The sequence below is a fragment of the Protomyctophum bolini genome (assembly GCF_963924005.1).
Source record: "Protomyctophum bolini genome assembly, chromosome: 14".
Classification (NCBI taxonomy): Eukaryota; Metazoa; Chordata; class Actinopteri; order Myctophiformes; family Myctophidae; genus Protomyctophum; species Protomyctophum bolini.
This window is the reverse complement of record NC_137875.1, coordinates 21,255,946-21,272,940: the sequence shown is the minus strand read 5'-3', so window position 1 is coordinate 21,272,940 and position 16,995 is coordinate 21,255,946. Positions and strand designations below refer to the sequence as shown.

The 16,995-nt window shown below is 42.7% G+C and overlaps 1 protein-coding gene across 1 annotated transcript in view; it reads left to right on the top strand.

Moving 5' to 3' along the window:
- tasp1 (taspase, threonine aspartase, 1) overlaps positions 1-16,995 on the top strand; it is a 48,292-nt gene that overhangs the window by 22,922 nt on the left and 8,375 nt on the right. The window contains exons 11-13 of the mRNA XM_080781918.1: positions 1,592-1,702; positions 7,896-8,003; positions 13,421-13,494. Coding sequence (XP_080638044.1) covers positions 1,592-1,702; positions 7,896-8,003; positions 13,421-13,494 — 293 coding nt within the window. The remainder of the gene's footprint in view (positions 1-1,591; positions 1,703-7,895; positions 8,004-13,420; positions 13,495-16,995) is intronic.

The window sequence follows — 16,995 nt, the reverse complement described above, 5'->3', positions numbered from 1 at the left end:
CCCGTTAAAGCAACAGTTCCAGCGTGGTCTTACTGCTACCATGATGTCCGTACGTCCCCCCGTCCCCCCCCGTCTCCCCTTCCGGAAACGACAGGGCAGTTTACGGTAAATACCAAACAAAAGGGCACACCGTACCACACCGGCCAATTCCGCATTCACTTCTCGTTAAAAGAAGAAAAAAAGTGTATTCTGAATGACTCCGGGCCACAGTAACCAACCTGCGTTCCGTTTTGTTGTAGTTACCTGGTATTTTATAGGGCCTTCGTTTATGTTCACACAGAACCAACAAGGCTATAGTCTTTAGTCTTTATGGGATTTATCTTGAGTTTTTGCCAAGCATGCTTTGTTTTCACATTTAGGGTTTATTTTTCCTTTTCCCAAAGCACTGGCTTTGACTTTGAGAATGGTCACGTTATAAGAATGCTACAATTTACAATTTAGGCTTTTAATCCAGAGCGACTTTCAGTAAGCAAGAACAAAACATGGTGCATAAAATACAACGGCTCTAGCAGTGATTCTCCACCGCTTATATTTCAAGGACCCCCAGTTTGACGCCCATTTTAACGTCATTTATATCTCTAAATAAGATAAATATAAATTGGGGTCCCCCAATTTATAATTATTGTAAAATCAATGTTAATTTAACTGAGAGTGGTTCCATTTGGTTCCATATGTACACTCTCAGAGTTACAGTCCCATAAGGTCCATTTGGTTCCATATGTACACTCTCAGAGTTACAGTCCCATAAGGTCCATTTGGTTCCAACTATCATTTTGCTGGGGACCCCCTGACGGGTCCATTCGGTTCCATTTGTACACTCTCAGAGTTACAGTCCCATAAGGGTCCATTTGGTTCCTAACTATCATTTAGCTGGGGACCCCCTGGAACTCCCTTCAAGGGTCCCCGGGCCCCACTTTGAGAACCACTGGGCTTCGTGGGGGCCATTTCTGAGTTGCAGTGCATAATCCACATAGAGAGACTGGAAAATGACAATATCCTGCCAAGCATCGCAATAAGTCCAATCTGATTAGCGTTTAAATGTCCCGTCGCCTTTTATATACATGACAAAACATCCCCGTGCTGCCTCTGCTCTGACCTCGTACAACGGCTTTGATTGATGGGGAGGCGTGTAAACACAGAGCAAATGCAACCGCAATGACTGCACTGTTCTCTCTTGCCCCGTGATGTCTCTCTTGCAGTGTTGATGTCGATGACTATATTAATACTATGACGAAAAGTCTTCGTCGACTACCTTTTGTCACTGACAATTTCATCAGCAAATAAAAACTAGACTAAAATGTTAGGAAGGGACTAGTGGACAAGAGATCCACTATAAGTCATTTTACACTTGGTTGCATGCATGATGAAAATATTTTCAGCAGTGTAAAGTGTAAAGTCAGCCAATGCGACGTCATCAAGGCCCGCCCAAATACATTTTAGTTTGCGAAAATCTTATGATATTTAGTTGATATTACTAACACTAAAACATTTCAGGTGACTAAAATCATGGGATTAAAACTAAATCAAAGTGTGTTGCCAAAATCAACAGTGCGCTCTCTCTCTCTCTCTCTCTCTCTCTGTTTGTTGCCAGGCTGTGGAGAGCATCTGATTCGCACCATGCTGGCCAGGGAGTGCTCTGCGGCCATGCAGTCTGAAGATGCACACACAGCGCTGCTGGAGGCTATGCAAAACAAGTTCATCAGTGAGTAACTACCAGTCTACTACTACTACTAACTAACTACCAGTCTACTACTACTACTAACTAACTACCAGTCTACTACTACTACTAACTAACTACCAGTCTACTACTACTAACTAACTACCAGTCTGAGGATGCCCACCAAGACAGTGTTGATTTTGACAGCACATTTTTAGTTTTAGTCATAGTCTCTTGAATAGTTTTCACTTAGTGTTAGTCACATTGTATAGTAGTCACCTGGAATGTCTTGGTGTTATAGTCTAGTTTTAGTCGTCAAAGTTTCATACGATTTTAGTCGGCTGAATCTATCGCTTCATGGAGGCTCTGCAGAACAGGTTCATCAGCGAGTACACGCCCCAACGTGTCTTCTTTGGCAGTGGTGGGAAAAAGTACAAAAGTATTGGCATCGAAATGTACTTAAGGTATCAAAAGTGGTAGCACTCATTGTGCAGAATGTCCCATTTAACGTTTTCAAATTTCAAAAACTCTGTTGAAAATAGTAGATCTACAAGCTCACAATGCACGACGCAGTCTTGTTCTGGCTTCCTTCTTAGAAGCCGGTCCCCCATTGGTTGGCTTGGCCATGTCACGGACGTTTGTGACACCGAGAATGGTTCGAGAGGAGTCCTTTTTTGATGTTTAATTCCTCTTTTGTTTTCCTTCGAGACATACTGTACATTAAGTTGAAACAATAGCTTAACCCATTCTGGGCGGGAACCCCTGTTGGTGTTTAAGCAATATGTTATACTTTAGCTATTGGAAAATAGCAGATCTACAAGCTCATAGTTGTATTGTATCTCAATGCAATGCGATCGAGTCGAGTTGTATGTCAGGGTAAAATAAAAAGATGATAAGAGCACCCCTCACTGTATTGTATTTTATATCATTTAAATCGTTGAGCAACACAGCTAAACATGTGGGTAGCCGTGTAAAACGGCTATTTTCAAATGGTCAAAATGAAAATAGGGCTGAAGTGGTTACTGTATGTTCTGTAATAATAATAATCAAAATCTACAAAGTAACTAGTAACTAAAGTGTTCAAATAAATGTAACGGCGTAAAAGTAGAATATTTGCCTCTGAGATGTAGTGGAGTAGGAGTAAATGTACTGAAAATTGGAAGCACAGTAAATGTACAGAAATGTACTTGCGTGTTACTTTCCACCACTCTCCATGAACCCCAGAGATGTGTTTGTCAAGCGGATGGTTTGTTGGGACACCCAGCTATGCATGGAGGAGGAAATTAAACAAAAGCAAATGCAACATAAGACATGACCTAACTAACAACTGGAAACACGAGGAATCAAAGGGATTTGAACAGACAGCGTTTTGATTTATGGATCATTCTCATGTTGTTCAAACAAGGCCTTTAACAGCCGCAGTTATTTTTGGGACAAGACATAAATGTTTTGTTGACGATTCATGTGAAGATGTTCTTTTTTTTCTTTCTCCTCTTTTTTTATTTTATTTTTGAAAGAGAGAGGGAGACTTTTGGTCTTTTGGTCTGAAGTGGTCTGTGTTTAGAAAGTCTTGTTAACGACAAACTGTGTTTGGCTCTCTGGACCTGTAAGTGAGACTGACCAGGTTGACACAGGGACCACTGGGGTTGATGCAGGGACCACTGGGGTTGATGCAGGGACCACTGGGGACCACTGGGGTTGATGCAGGGACCACTGGGGTTGATGCAGGGACCACTGGGGTTGATGCAGGGACCACTGGGGTTGACACAAGGACCACTGGGGTTGATGCAGGGACCACTGGGGTTGATGCAGGGACCACTGGGGTTGAGTTAGGGTTAGGGTTCACTGACTAAAACTAAATAAAAACTAAGCTATGACGACTAAAACTAAGACTAAATATATTGACAATTTTGTCCACATACAAACTAGACTAAAATGTTAGAAAGGGACTGGTGGACAAGAGATCCAGTATAAGTAAAAGACACAAGTAATTTTACACTTGGCATCAAGGCCTGCCAAAATACATTTATAGTCGACAAAATTATGTTTACACTAAAACATTCCAAGTGACTAAAATGTAAAAAACGAAATGAAAACTATTCAAAAGACTCTGACTAAAACTAAAATCTGAATTTGCAAAATCAACACTGGTGGAACAAACACGTCGCGGTTTGAGTCTTGTTCTGTCTTCCTTCTTAGAAGCCTGTTCCCATTGGTTGGCTTACCATGTCACGGACGTTTGTGACACCAAGACATTTAGAAGGGTTCGAGAGGAGTCCTTTTTTGATGTTTAATTCCTCTTTTGTTTTCCTTCGAGACACACATTAAAGTTCAAACAATAGCTTCATAAATCCAGCTCTGGTGAGGAGGGTTGATGAATATCTCCAGTTATACTATCTGTCAGTATTTGGCATAATGAAGGTATATCAGCTATTTTGGTGTAACTCGATCAGGAGTTTTCCCCCATGCTGCCGTGCATCATAAATCTGAATGTTGTTAATGCATTCATGATAGACTAATGTATATTCTAGCAGCATTAGAGTTGTTTTTAACCCATGTAGATATGAGGTCGATTATTAAAAACAAAAAAAAGCCTTCTGACCTGAAGTTTTCTGGAAAAGACCTCAGGATTCAAATTCAGAAATATCAAATGTACCGTAGCAGATCGACCAGCTTCTCGCCGCGTTGCCACTTTTGATACTTTTGTGTGACGCTGCAGTAAGATGGAGTTCATTTACGGAAAAACAGGGTGCATACTTAGTTTAGACTAGTCATTGGTTAGACATGGGTTGAGGTTAGGTTTAGGTGTGCTGCCCCGTGGGAGGTTAGGGTGAGGGTTTGAGTTAGGTAGGACTAATGACTGGTCTAACCAAATGATTAGTCTAAACCAAGTAGTAAGTACTGTCTAAACTAAGTACTGCACCCGGAAAAACACAAAACGTTGAAATATGGAGACGAGAGGTTTCTGTGTGACACAGAGGTTGAAACATGGAGACGAGAGGTTTCTGTGTGACACAGAGGTTGAAACATGGAGACGAGAGGTTTCTGTGTGACACAGAGGTTGAAACATGGAGACGAGAGGTTTCTGTGTGACACAGAGGTTGAAACATGGAGACGAGAGGTTTCTGTGTGACACAGAGGTTGAAACATGGAGACGAGAGGTTTCTGTGTGACACAGAGGTTGAAACATGGAGACGAGAGGTTTCTGTGTGACACAGAGGTTGAAACATGGAGACGAGAGGTTTCTGTGTGACACAGAGGTTGAAACATGGAGACGAGAGGTTTCTGTGTGACACAGAGGTTGAAACATGGAGATGAGAGGTTTCTGTGTGACACAGAGGTTGGAACATGGAGACGAGAGGTTTCTGTGTGACACAGAGGTTGAAACATGGAGATGAGAGGTTTCTGTGTGACACAGAGGTTGAGACATGGAGACGAGAGGTTTCTGTGTGACACAGAGGTTGAAACATGGAGACGAGAGGTTTCTGTGTGACACAGAGGTGTTCCCGGGTTGAAATGTATAACAACGTTTCCAGTTACAGTAGTGTTGAGTTTGTCGACTAAAACTACGACTATCCTTTTTCACTGACAAAAACTAAATGGAAACTAAATGAAAACTAAGCTGACGATGATTAAAATTATATACTGTAAATTTCGCCAACAAATAAAAATGAGACTAAAATGTTAAGCTAGTGGAGAAGAGATCCAGTAGAACTAAAAGGCAAGTCATTGCCTATGTTTGGTTGCATTCTGAAAATAGCAGATCGTCGCAGCGCGTTGATCTGCTATTTTCAGCATGCAACCAAGTGTAAAAACAGCCATTACGACTCCCATCAAGGCCCGCCAAAATACATTTCAGTCGACTAAAACTAGACTAACACTGAAACATTTCAGATGACAAAAATATAACTAAAACTAAACACAGTTTTGGCCCCGTCAAAATCAACACTAGTTTCCAGGTCTAAATGGCTTAAAGGTCTCATGGAGTAGACACACCTGTCATAAAAGTACATTAGACAAATATATCCACAAAGGGAGCTCGTTAAAGTTATTCTGCTTCTCGATTGTTATTGATGGGTGAAATCGTGCTGGAAAACGCAGACTGTAATTGGCATGTTTACAGTGTCTAGAGATTTTCTTTGTATTCATTATGGAATATTTAACAAAAACAGATTTAAGAGGCTTTTAAAATGTAGCATAAATACCAGAGGTTTTGTGTGAAAGTGCTCCAAGCTATATTCAATTCTCTTTTTTTTATTGTGTGTTGAGCAAAAAGGGGGGCATTACTACTAAGGAACCAAAATCAGCGTGAAATGCAAAAAAAGCAACGATGGCGTGCAAAATTCAACAATAACATTTTAATGAAATGCCGTGATTGTCTGCAACAGGCCGAAGGCATGTGTGGAGAGTATGTTTTGCACTCTGTCTCCGTTCGTGTGTCCGTCCGTCCGTCCTTCTGTCCGTCCGTTATCAGCTAATCTCCGGCACCGTTGGCCCGATCCATGCCAAACTTTGTGGATGCCAACGACGAACCTCTGCCCCAAATATTCCTCAACGGCCTGTTATAGCGCCACCATGAGGCCGATTTAGGCAAAACACATTTCTGTAGATTACTCATACACATTTTATCCATACATCACACAATTCGGTATACACTATCTCCATAGTCATGTGATCAACATGGAATGGCACCATTTCCCATCTTCCATCCTGATTGGCTTCCAAAGCTCACACGATTGGTCCGTTTCGAAAAGATGCCACAAATCACAGTTCACAATTTCCGTGAAATTATACATGCACATTTTCACTAGGCAGAGGACGACATGCCACAAATTATCCCCCCAAATCAGCCTCACAGTGGCACTATAACAGGTTAATGTTAGTCGCACAGATTTCATCCAAATCTCACGCAAATCGGTCCACATGATCTCTGTAGTCATGTGATCAAGACGAGTCTGTTGGATTTGTCAGATTCTACACTGATTGGCTTACACACTATCACTATAGTCATGTGTTCAAGACGGATCTGTCCGATATATCATTTTCCATCCTAATTGGCTAACATTGGCTTTCAACGTTTGCAGGATTGCCCCGTTTTGAAAAAAAAAACTCAAATCATCCAATTGCCATCCAAGGCAAGAAGAAATGGCACCCTTTTCACATTGGCCTATTATAGCGCCAACCGGAGGCCACAACCTGACCTGCCCTGGTGGAGACCTGTGCCGATGGGCACTTTATCTACTTGGTCCTGTTTTGCCTTAACTCCCCAGACATAGCATCCAATGAGCTTCGTTCCAAACTACAGTAAGCATTCCCTCTAGGGATGCACCAGATCATCGGTAGCATAATCGGGGAAAAAAATTAAACCTCACCAATGAGTTCAATATACCGGTACATCAAAAGTGCCTAGTACCTCTAGTCTAGAACAAAAGCCAAATCAAATCAAAATAAACATTTCATTTTTCTACATTTAATTTGTGTACTCATCTCATTCAGTAGTCATTCAGTTGTGAAAACAGACACTGTGGGCTAACAGGCTTTTGGCCTAGGGCCTGCAAATAACCGGAGATCGGATATCGGTCATAATTTCATAATCGTGCACCCCTTTATTATATTATCGCTAAGCACATAATCCAATTTTATTTGTACACGTGACACCTCAAATACACTGGTGTTTACTTGGGCAGTATGGAAACTTATCATTTCAGACTTTTTATTTAGCTGTGTGGGTATATTTTTTAAGTGAGATTAAAAGATATAAGTGACTGTCTCTATTGTGGTAGTGTAATGTACTGTATATACAGTGTGTAATGTAATGTATAGAACCATAATTTCACCACCTGTCATTAACCTATTATGTGCTAAAACCTTCCCATGCAAATGGCTTGAACAATCTTTTCACTGCAGCCTGGCTAATAAAATAAAGTCAGTGGACAGAGTAATTGGTTTCAGTTGTTTCACTTGGCCCAGTCAGAGGAATTATATGGAAGGATATTGGAACAAGGAATTGTTCATGGTCACCTTCCTATGATTAATACAAAAAGTCTGCATTCTGTCCAGATTTAGCGTTTATCGGAGATGTTTTTTTGTTTTGTTTTTACATCTGTTGTGTGGATGTCTCGGGACATAATTGCTTAACATAAACTATTATTAATTGTGCGTGCGTTATTTGCCACGATCGTGTCACGTCTCGTTATCGTTAAGTGGCGTTTGTTTTCCCTGTGTGTGTGTGTTTCAGGTTCCCCCTTCCTGGCCAGCGAGGACCGTGTTTTGGGCGGTGTCATCGTGCTGCGCTGCTGCAGATGTGTGGAGGCCCAGCCATCGCAAGGCATCCAGGCCATACTGGGTACGGACACACATCAATCAGCTCCCAAGCTCCAACCACACACACACACACACACACACACACACAAAGAAACCACACGTCCCAATTACCGCTAGGTAGGGGAAATCACTGGTGGATATTTACAAATCCATCAGCAGATTGTCTGCAAAAGAGAGGGGGGCTTTTGACTGTGGCCGTCCTTTGCGGGTGGTCTGTGTGTGTGTGTGTGTGTGTGTGTGTGTGTGTGTGTGTGTGTGTGTGTTTTTTCTTTTTACCTCACACAATCAGGGTCCGGTTTCACACCCCTGGTCTCAGGTTCAAACCGAGACCTCCCACTGATGAATCAACCGCTAATCTTAAGATAAGTGGGGAGGCCTTCTCTCCTTCTGTGGATAGATCTGGTTTCTCTACCTGTGAAGTCATTGGGAACAACTCCCTGTCTCTGATTAACAAGGCGTCTGTGTTGGGCTTGATGATCAGTGCTTCCCCAAAACGGTCACACGTTATTATAATATATAATATCAGACTATACCACTATACATTAAAGTTAATACTGTATACTTTTTTTAATTTAATATGTCAGTACTTTGTGTGCGCTCATTTCCCAATACAGAGGCAGACTTTATACTATTTCTATATAACTTATTAAACTTGACGTCCACATTTTGGGCATAGGTGAAAATGATCCATTTTATAAACTTTTTATTTTTTTGCGGGGAATAGCAGATCCACAAGCTGCCGATGTGTTGCGACGGCCCAGATGAAATGTTCACATTGCAGCATGATGAACGTGGCAGAAACACCGTTCAATGTTCATGAACGGTCGTCTTGCGGCTGATCCGTGCCGCGATAGGCTATGGTGGAGGTCTGGCAGTGTCGGACATTTTGGCTGTACTTGACTGGAAACATGACTGTGGCACTGTGTTCACTCTGTGATCAATCACTATCCGCTTGTGCGTGCGTGCGTGCGTGCGTGCATAGACAGTTTTGTGGAAAAATGTGTGCGTCAATTTAACAAAGGTGCAGACAATCAGAAATCAGCAGAGAGTGATCGACGTATGCGCTACTGTATGCCAAATTGAAGTGGACTCGGTCCCAGACTTTTTTTTTTTCTCCCTGGAAATAAAAACCTTACCTAGCAATGGATGTCAAAACAATGGGAAAATGTCCAATCAAATTTTGGAAGGACTCCTGGGGGTCCCCGGACCCCACTGTGAGAACCCCTGTACTAGACAGTCAGTTGGGCCTCTATAGTACCAGTGCTTTCATTGCAATCTTCTTCACAACGCCATGAATTTACTGCAAAGTACTGTAACTGCACAGTGCAATGTCAAATCTTCCATTCGTAACTAGATGGTACAAATCTAACCGAGTGCACCCATATCGGTCCATTTCATCGTGTCTCAGCAGGCTTTTCGTCTGCTGCTGATGTGATAAGCCACCAGTATCCGTTTTTAAAGCCAAATTTCATTTATTTTACTTTCCGTGATTATTTTCCTTGATTAAGTTGTCCTTGACAGTCGTCAGTCACGACCGCAACTATCTGAGCAGATTGTACACTTAACTTGTTTAACCCATTTATACCCGAGGACGATTCTAAATCCTGAAAGTTTTCTGAATAACCTCAAAAATTGTCTTTTCCCATCTGAAAATATGTAGTTCCAGGGACCTCCCAGAAGCAAAGATTTGAGTTAAAAACGTTCACTCTGAAAGAATATATATTCAAAGATTTGCACCAAATTTTCACGATAAAAGAAATAGCAGACCTACAAGCTCGTAGCGCGGCAATCAGTGCCGCGCTATGAGCTTGTAGATCTGCTATTTTTCAATAGCTAAAGTATAACATAATGTTTAAAACACCAAAAGGGGTTCCCGCCCAAAATGTGTTATTGCGATGATAACGCCTCGTTTATCTCGTCTGCCGGGCAGCCACGAGTCACGACGCCAAGCCTCGACCTTACAAGACTTCCTGTTTTTCATAGAACATGTACAACGTCTTTAAATGTTCTGATGAATTGAAAATGGAGGACCCTTGAGTGGTCCTTGATGGGGTTCCAGGTGGTCCCCAGCTAAATGACGGAGAGTTGGTAGTGTTAGTGGTAGTCTTAGTGATTTGGGGTTTCGTCTTCAAAGTAGAAGTTTTAGTATTGACTTTAGTATTGGCAGCGTCCACACGGGATTTTGGAGGGGTCCCCAGATGACGGTCTGATCCATCCTGCTGATCCAGCCTGACAGCGGGTCGCGGGTTCGAGTCCCGATCCCGGCTTGTCGCTCACCATCTCTCTCTCTCTCTCTCACCCCCATTTCCTGTCAGTCTACCGTACTCGGGCAGAAAAAGCTAATTCAACTAATATCTTAAACTGAGATTAAATGAAGGCTTTAGGTTACACAGCAAGCAATGGAAGAGTTCTACTTCAGTGAGAGAGAGGAATAAACAACTGGTGAAGAAGGAAAAGCAGGTGCACTGCCTTTAGAAACTTCCCTTGGTTAACACAGTGGTAGCCTCGGAAACCCAGACGTTTTTATTTCCAGGGAGAAGGAAAAGAAAGTCTGAGTCCACTTCAATTCGGCATACAGTAGCGCAAATGTTGCTCACTCTCTGCTGATTTATGATTGTCTGCACCTTTGTTAAATTGACGTACACACACACACACACACACACACACACACACACACACACACACACACTCCTGTCTCTCTCTGTCGCTCTAATTAATTAGTCTCATGTCCAGCAGCTGTGCCTAGTTTCTCCCAGCGGATCCTGCCGGGAGCTGTCTATCCCATAGTTTATTTGTGAACGCTGTTTATTTGAGAACGCTGGCACGTTTTTTCGGCAAACAGCCTTCTTCAGAGTAGACTAAAGAGGAATAAAATGTCTCTCTGTCACAGGAGGACAAGACATCTTCATTAATGTTCGACGCGGACGCTTGCCGACCAGTGAAGGTCCATTCATTCACGGCATCTACGTATATGCATCTCCCATCGATGACATTTCCCAAAATACCACCACGGCGGGGGGGCAGAGTGATTGACCGTTCTGCTGTGGCACTTGGCGCGAGCCTATTGTTGGCGCCCCCCGTTGCGAAATAGTGCAGACTTTGCTCCAGTCAACCAGCGGATCAGATTGCAGCGGACAGGGATAAAGTCTCTCGTTGATTTACTAAAGACTAAACAGTCCCTCGGCATGTCCACCACATCCCCTGGCGCTGTAATTAAGTTTAGCATCCAAGTCACGAGTGCAGCCTCCCCCTTCCTCCGCACAGCGATGTTGCAACATCGTATGCCATGTATTTCCGTGAAGTATGACGGGCGCACACAGACCCCATGGCACATCGTGAGCATGCCCTCCTCCTGCCACCTGCCGACAACAAGCACACCGCTTCTCCTCCGGGTGTCGGTCGTGCCTGTGCTATCCCCACCCTTCACCCACATTTATCCCTGGCCAGGAAATGTACACTGTCTTGTCTGATATGTTTGTTCGGTAATGTCACACGTTCACAATTTAATTTAAGACTTACCGGTATGTTAATCACGTTAAGACTGGCATCCCAATTTTGGCCAGATGTGTCGAGATAAAACAAATTACAACAACACAGTAGAAATACCATACTATGATTAACATACAAGACAAAAATAATACTGTATATACAGTATAGTAGAAATACAATACTGTACCTACAAAAACTACAAGTGCACACATTCTTTTTCTTTTTCTTTGTCGTACAAAAACGTATACTGGGCTTAAGTGGTTAAAGATTGAGTGCCGTGATTATTTCCCACCCTAAAACATGATCATCAGGTATTAATATAATTTTAAAAAGTGTACTGTGTTAACTAAAATGTCGTTTTTATGTGGACACGCCCACCAGTTCATTAAGTATGCCTGGTGATGGCTGGTGATCCACCTAAACTAAAGCCTCACCCAGCTGTGGGTTGTTGTATGATAAAGGGGGGGGGGGGGGGGGGGGGTTTAGGGGAGGGGATGATATTTTGATGTCACTATATCACTTCTTTTTTGACTGTCACGGTTTCAGCCTCCAGGAAGGAACCCTAAATACTAAAGGAAGACATCATTGCACATAACAACCACACCAAGGGGTACTAATGGGTACCAAGGGGTGATAGTACTGAAGTACTGTCACCTCATAAACACATGAAAAACAAACAAAAAAGATACAAAACTCACGGCACTTTAAGAAAAGACCCCCGTCCGTCCCCGGTGCGTCACGTTTCCAGCTTGTGGATTGGCTACCTTTGATGCTTTAGTGTGACGCTGTAGTGTGATCAAGTAGGGTGTTCATTTACAAATAGTTCAAATAGAAGAGGTTTGGGGCTCGACAGTGACCATATACATAAAGTCCCTTGTGCATGTAGAGCAGTGGTTTGGGGCTCGACAGTGACCATATACATAAAGTCCCTTGTGCATGTAGAGCAGTGGTTTTCATCTCAAGGCCCATTATTTGTTCGGCATTTAAGCCACGACCCACCGTTTGATGAGATTTAGCCTCAAAACCCAAAACCATTGATGTGGTACCATAGGAGAGATAAGGCAAACCTTATCAAAATTACTATTATTTGACATGCTCTAATTGTGTAGACTTCTTGTAAATTAAGTAGCCGGTGCAGGTATGTAACAATAATTTAACTCTTGAGAGCGTAAAATGGACCCTAACAGGTCCATTTGGTTTCATTTTACGCTTTCAAGAGTTACAGATCTAATAAGGGTCAATTTGGTTATACCAACTCTCCATCATTTAGCTGGGGACCACCTGGAACCCCCTCGAGAACCACTGGTTGAAAACCACTGATGTAGAGACAACACTTCTACTGCCTCTCTTCTCGCGATGTGACGCATTGTGAGCTTGTAGATCTGCTATTTTCAAAAGATTTTGTACACATTTTGAACTTTTTGATGCAGACACTTTTGTACTTTTACTTGAGTACACTTTTCCCACCACTAGTGAGTGGTATTCTTGCTTATACTGTCGCTCTGGATAAACCCATTTAGACCTGAGGCTGATTTGAAAAAAAATGGCTGCTCAATCAGTTTTCTGAAAAACCTATGTTTCAATGTCAGTGGTTCTCAACCTTTTTCATGTCAAGGACCCCGGAATTATCTGTATTTGGCCACGGACCCCCATCTGAAAATATGTAGTTCCAGGGACCTCCCCAGAAGCAATATTTGAGTTGAAAACGTTTTCTTCTGGGTTGTCCCTGGAACAACATATTTTCAGATGTTGGTCGGCGGCCAATTACATACATTTTTGGCGCCTTGACATGGAAATGTTTGAGAACTACTGACATAGAAACATGAGTTTTTTCAGAAAACTGTCTGATTTAGAGGGCATTTGTAGCATCATCCTCAGGTCGAAATGGGTTAAAACTTTACTAAATTGTAGAGGTGGTGATTGAAGCTGTGTGTCTCTGTGTGTCCACAGTGGAGTTCCTATGGAGTCACACCACGGAGAGCATGTGTGTCGGCTACATGTCTGCCCAGGACAGCAAAGCCAAGGTGAGTGAGCTATCAGCCAATCAGTTTCTCAAACAAGAAACATCCCTTTTCAAAGTTTACCTTCCCATGAACGGCTATTATAGACACAGCCGTCTCTATCCGAACACGTACAGGAATGGCTTGAAATCTTTGTGGCAATGTTACACTTTGACACGTTAATTCACGTAAACAAACTATAATGGTAATTACTGTTTCGTTGGCTCTGGAGCCAATCGCTTGAAGTTACTCGAGACATGTTGTTTTCATAATTTAAGGAGTTTATTTTTTATTTTTTTTACTGTGGTTTGAGTCATAGATTTGCTTCAAGCCATTTCGAAGGTTGTTTTACATAAAATTTTCCAGAATGTATGACTGCTTATTAGAAAAATGTGACCGAGGAAACAAATTAGTCTCCAGGAAGAAAAAAAAATAAATCTTGTCTGGTTCTTGTGATGGAACAGGTTAGTGAAACGTGTCAAACTGCACAATAAGGAAACAGCTTTCATACGGATGTTTTCATATTCCTCCTGAGCAAATTGCCCAATTCGCTGTATTATATAAACCCAGAAATTGGGCTCGGTCGCGAATGCAAATGAAAGGAAGTAGTGTACACTGTGTACTGTCGTCTCTTCATGATGGGTCAAATCAAATGCGCCATTGTATTTATAATGCACACGAGTGAGTGTGTGTATTGTAGTACCTGTCGTGTACTGTATAGTATAAATGTGTGTGCCATTATTTATGTAGTTATGATACATTTCTCTATGTCCCCCAAAATAAACACACGCTAATATTATATTATTATATTTCAATCCATCATGGAATTCAGTTGTTGCAGATACAGACCTGTTTCCTGTGTTACGTTGGCTGTGAACGTAGGACTTGTAATGTGTTACGTGTTAACACAATCAGCGCCGGGATTTCTTTCAAAATAGAAGCTCGGGGTGCTGGGCAGATATGGCAGATTTTACTCTGAAAGCCGGGGGCTTCCGTTCCGTACAAAAACCGGGAGGCATAATGTTGCTCGCTTACCTCACTATGATTACGATGGAGTCTCTCTAGAAGCGTTAATATTCCGGGCGAGAGGCATGTTGAAGACAGAAGTATAGCCATCTGGTCAAAACCACAGAGGGCTCCCTAGATTACGCGCGGCGAGCCTTTCTTTCTGAGCGCTAAACAGGGAAGTGAACGGGAGCGTGCATGCGCGAAAAGTAAGGAGTACATTGCAGAAGGATAGGACAACCCCCAAAAAAAAGAAAAAATCTGAATATTCTTTTTTCGTTTGATATCAATGAAAAATCACACTCCAAACTCCCCTCTCCTCTCTCTCTCTCTCTCTCTCTCTCTCTCATTAGCAGGCAACAGTGCAGTACTAATACTATCTCTCTCTCTCTCTCTGTTTCTGGCAAACAGCGTCCCTACTGGTACTCAGTAATGCTCGTGCTCATTAATACATACAGTACATACATGGGTGAACACGGACATTGCTGGTTGTAGGAGTGGTTGCACCACTCAAAAAGCGCTAGGACGTGTGCACACGTTGTCGCAATCAATCTGTTGGATTAGCTATTCCACACGTCGTACGGGCTGAATGTGTGAACGTGGAACTTGTAATGTGTTACGTGGGCTTTTAACGTAGGACTTGTAATGTGTTATGTGGGCTGTGAACGTAGGACTTGTAATGTTTCAAATAATTAAGATGGCATGTGAACGACAGCATGGTTAAATAAAAGTGTAGTCCGAGTCCGCGTTGGGCGAAGGGGTCTTGCCCCGCCCCCCAAAAAAGTAACGAGCTTTGTTTAGCTTGTAGATCTGTTCTTTATTTATCTCTGGCAGGCTACACCAATGGTTCTGTGCCGAGCATAAATTAGGCATGAGGCTGATCTCTCTTTTATGGATGTACTTCTGTCACTGCTCATGAAGAGAGGGTAGTACTTCTGTCACTGCTCATGAAGAGAGGGTACTGTATGGATGTACTTCTGTCACTGAAGAGAGGGTACTGTTTGTTCAAGCAAATCTGGTTCACATTTCAAAGCGTTTGCCCTCCAAACCCCCCCCACACACACACACACACACATACATACACACACAAGCCCCCCCCCCCATATCTATCTCTATCTCTCTCTCTCTCTCACACACACGCACATACATGCACACACACACGCACATACATACACACACACACACACACACACACACACACACACACACACACACACACACACACACACACACACACACAGCCTCTGTCTTTCCCCCTCTGGCTCCGTTCCACCGGCCTGGCCTTACCTGCTCCTGAAGTAGCCCACGTAGTGAGTTTACAGTAAGTCACGCTCCACTGGGGATATCGGTGTCAGTGGGCGTATTTGGCCAGAATGTGCTCCGTGTGTACCGGGCCCTTGGTGGCAGAATGTGAGCATGCCAGCTCTGGTTTCACATAACGAGGTGCATGGGCAGAGCTCTGCACAACTCTATCCCCTTCTTGGGGGAGCGCCTGTAATGGCCACAAAACGTTGATTTTGATTACAAGTGCTTGTTAGCCGATTCACGTCACTTATATATATATAGTGCAGACTGTACCTATTTGGAATTTTATCACATTTGCCTGTTGAGCTTTGAAATGTTACTGGATTAACCGTACAGTTTTACTACAGCAACTACAACGTGTTTGGAACTGAAAGAATGTGGAACTGTGTGGAATCGCCTGATGCATTTCTGTAATTAATAATTAATACATGTTCTTTTCATATATTGAAGTTGAGGTTTGGGCCGCTACGCGACCCTCGCACCTACGTCGCACTGCTGATCTGCCCATATATGGAGATCCCTGATGTTCAGTACAGTACAGTATGCCCATAAATGGGCATGCTCCCTTTTGTGCCCATATTTGACTGATTTGTTTGCTGATGCCATGGCGACACATTGAGGTTAAAGACAACACATATTTGGGCATAACTGCGAAAGCCTATACGGGTTGTGTAAGGAGGCGCCGTGATTGGCCAGTGCACCTGTGCAAGCACGCGCTGTGATTGGCCAGTAGCCACTTTGAGTGGTGGTCAGGGAAAGTGCTCTCTCTGCCTATCAGGTTGGAACTAGAACAGCCGTGTAGACGAGTGTACGTGTGGACGAAGCCTATACTATCAAATAGAAACTTGAGTTTCAGTAATTAAGTCAATGTTTTTCAAAAATGTAGCGGTGGTCTAGGAACCTTTGAAATCGGCATCGGACCTAAAAATCTGGTATGGGTGCCAAAAAGGTAGATTGTGATCTACCAGTAGATCACAAAGGCCAGAAGTTTTTAATGTAATAAGAAAGAAAATTGCATCTGCCACTTGAATTAAGGTGACTTGATTGATTGACATCAAAAAGGAAAACCCTACCAATTCAAAATGTCCCCCTGTATAAGTGCGTTGCCCCTTCAGGTACATTGTTTAACTATTCTTTATCATTTTTGATGGGCACTGGGTAGATCTTGTTGAGTCATTTAGAAAGTAGCTCTCAAGTAAAAAAAAGTGTGTTAGA